The sequence below is a fragment of the Hipposideros armiger genome, unplaced genomic scaffold (assembly GCF_001890085.2).
Source record: "Hipposideros armiger isolate ML-2016 unplaced genomic scaffold, ASM189008v1 scaffold_451, whole genome shotgun sequence".
NCBI lineage: Eukaryota > Metazoa > Chordata > Mammalia > Chiroptera > Hipposideridae > Hipposideros > Hipposideros armiger.
This window is the reverse complement of record NW_017731801.1, coordinates 1,036,065-1,039,512: the sequence shown is the minus strand read 5'-3', so window position 1 is coordinate 1,039,512 and position 3,448 is coordinate 1,036,065. Positions and strand designations below refer to the sequence as shown.

The following is a 3,448-nucleotide window of genomic DNA, read 5'->3' as shown; positions in this document are numbered from 1 at the left end:
TTACCCCTGGATGTTGGGATGAGAGTTAGGTTTTACCCCTTAATAGTGTTTCATTCTACTTTGTGCATGAAAAAGATGACTTTAGAACCTCTAGCCATTCTGAAAGAGATACACTTGGACTTCTGCTTGAGCTGTAATGTACGTGTTCTAATACGAATTTCCAGGCTTTGAGGATAAGAGAAGATAAATATCTGGAAATGTAATTTCCTGTTCTTGGCAATTTGGTGAAGAATCTTTTCAGTGGCTTCCCAGACTCTTATTTGAACCATGAGCAATATTTTTGTTTGTATTAGAAGTTAAGCTTTTAATTATTGTAATCTTGCATGTATTTTGAAGGGTTCATGGGTATAACCAGTAGTAGTTTGAAATTTCTAACAGATTGTCTTTTGTGGGCCTATGGATTAATGAAGCTTAGGCAGCTCTTTTCTTTTCCCTTCCTGTTTGTGTTAAAACCTGATTTCTTTTTCAAAGGTTGATGCCCAGTTACAGGTAGTAAGGAAACTGGAAGAGAAGGAGCATCTGTTACAAAGCAACATTGGCACAGGGGAGAAGGAGCTGGGTCTTAGGACACAAGCCTTAGAGATGAACAAACGTAAGGTATGATTGATGACTCTGTAATCTAGAGTGACGATTTGTCTCCAAGGAACAAACAAGTATGACACTGATGAAATTACAGGCTTGCCTTATTCCTTGGACTTGGATTAACGTTTTGCCTCACTGGAAATAAGGTAATAAAGGTGACGTTGTTCGTACATCCCACATAGGCGATGGAGGCAGCCCAGCTGGCAGATGACCTCAAAGCACAGCTAGAGTTGGCTCAGAAGAAGCTGCATGATTTTCAGGATGAGATCGTGGAGAACAGTGTCACCAAAGAAAAGGACATGTTCAATTTCAAACGAGCCCAGGTAAGAGTAGTTTGTTTTTTTTTCCTTACATTTCACTTGTTAGGTGTTTCCTGAGCTCTGAAATCATCCATCTTACGAAGGCGCCGCTGGTGTCATGTACGTCATTTCCTCCTTGACTGAAGCTCCTTGAGTGAAGAGATCAGGTCTGTTTTCTTCACTGCCGTATCCCCAAGCCCTGTCACGGTGCCTAGCACCTATTGGGTTGTCGGAAAAGTCATGACGCATTTTTGCAACGAAAAACATAGAAAAGATATGTCATGACTTTTCTGACAACCCAATAGTAGGCGTGAAATAAATACTTATTAAATGAATGAATTAGTTAAGTAGCAGCATGCCTATATTAGAGGATTTAAAATTCTATAATTTTTCTCCTTTTGGCATGCCAACTGTTTCTTGCAGTGCTTTTCTATCCTTATCCTGTAAATTATTTTAATCCAATCTACAGTCATTTATTTATTTTTTTTAAAGATTTTATTGGGGAACTGGGGAAGGGAACAGTGTTGGGGAATTGGGGAAGGGGAACATTGTGTTTTTCCAGGACCCATCAGCTCCAATTCTAGTCATTGTCCTTCAGTCTTAGTCGTGGGGGGTGCATCTCAGCTCCCAAGTCCAGTTGCTGCTTTTCAATCTAGTTGCGGGGGGTGGAGGGAGAGGCAGGGTAGCCCACCATCCTATGTGAGAGTCAAACTGGTAACCTTGTTAAGAGCACACGCTCTCACCAGCTGAGCCATCTGGCTGCCCATTGGCAGCTCAGCTCGGGCACAGCTCACAGGCGCATGCATGAGTTGAACTGGTGACCCTGTTGCACTTTTAATTGACTGCGCTACCCAGCCGGCCCCTACCTTCATCTTAAAACTAATTACCTTAAGTGGCCTATCAAGTTATTTAATTAATTATTTATTTTAATTCAATCCCTTTAAACTCTTAGACTGTATTTTCACAGAACTGAATTGACAGTGCAACTCTAGTGTGGTGATACAATTATGGTTGCCTGTTCTGAAACAAAAGAAAATATCTTGCCATTTGCAATTCCCCACAGGAGGACATCTCGAGGCTTCGGAGGAAGCTGGAGACCACGAAGAAACCAGACAACGTTCCCAAATGTGATGAGATTCTCATGGAGGAGATTAAGGATTACAAGGTCAGAAACGCTGCCTTTGATTCTGTGTGTGCTTGTCAAGGCCTGACGTGGCCCACTGACATACTGGGAGANCTATATATATGTTTGTTTTTACATTGAAGTTTTTCATCTTTTAATTATTTTGTTTTATATATTTGTCAGGCAGGAAATTTATTTTCAAATGGATAGCCAATCACTCAAACATTATTTATTGAGGGCTGTAGCTTTTCTCTGCTGATCTGGAATTGGGGTGTAAACAATATAAAATGAAAAAAAAAAAGATATTAAATTTTATACATATTATGATAATAAATATATGAAACTAAGAAAAACATGCATCCCAAGTAGATTATAAATAAATAATATATTAACTGTGGTTGTGTATCTGGACCATAGAACTATAGAGACTTTTCCCCTTTTTATAATGAGCATGTATTTCTTTATATAAAGTCCCAGTGAATTTTATTAGCATTCAATAATAAAGACACCAAAAATGATTGCAAAAACCACGTATATTCATCATGAGGAATGCCTTCATTGTTTCTAAGAAATAGCAAAGTGACAGTGCAGCAAAGTAGTTTTAATGGTGACTTGGTCAATAAGTACCTTGAAAAGAGGAACTTTATTAGAACCTATATACATTTCTTTTACAAAAAGTGGGGCTTGGACTTTTCTTAAATCTGTTGATTGCTACTTTTCTCTCTCGCTCGCTCTTTATAAAGTAATTATCAGGCAACTGTACTACTACTACTATAGGTTCTAGGACAAGTGGAAAGACACACTGTGTTCTTATATAGGATAACTCATTATCTTAAAAATGCTAATTTTCTCAAAGTTAATGCATAAATGTAATGTGATCCAATAAAAATACTAATTTTGGTTTTTGTTTAGTTTGGTACTAGACAAACTGATTTTAAAGTACATATGGAAAGGTAAACAAGAATGGCCAGGAAAACTAAAAAAGAAGAGCAGTGGGATTGAGGGGTAGCAGTTCCTATCTCTAAAACATGTTAAAACAAAGTTTGAGTAGTAAGATAGCTTGGGGTTAACAGACAGACTGGTAGGACTGAACAGAAAGTCCAGAAATGGACCAAAGTACTCATGGGTATTTAATATGTGCCAAAGATACAGTTTTATATCAGGGGGGAAAAGGAAGGCTATTAAATGTGGTGGGCAAAAATAAAATAATATTGGAAAAAAATCGGATATGTATTTGAGCACTCTAGGATAATTTCTAAATGGATCATAGATATAATATTAAAGAAATGAATTCATAAAAGAGCTAGAACAAGGGCCGGCTGAGTGGCACAGTTGGTTAAGAGCTCGCTCAAGAGTTTGAGCTCTGAGCAACAGCGATTCGAGTCCCAGCCAGAGCTGAGCAGCCATTGAGCTGCCAACAGGTGGCAGGATGGCTCAGCTAAAA

At 38.4% G+C, this 3,448-nt stretch overlaps 1 protein-coding gene across 1 annotated transcript in view; it reads left to right on the top strand.

The window, feature by feature from the left end:
- RNF20 (ring finger protein 20) overlaps positions 1-3,448 on the top strand; it is a 40,342-nt gene that overhangs the window by 26,670 nt on the left and 10,224 nt on the right. The window contains exons 13-15 of the mRNA XM_019665743.1: positions 451-597; positions 765-905; positions 1,945-2,046. Coding sequence (XP_019521288.1) covers positions 451-597; positions 765-905; positions 1,945-2,046 — 390 coding nt within the window. The remainder of the gene's footprint in view (positions 1-450; positions 598-764; positions 906-1,944; positions 2,047-3,448) is intronic.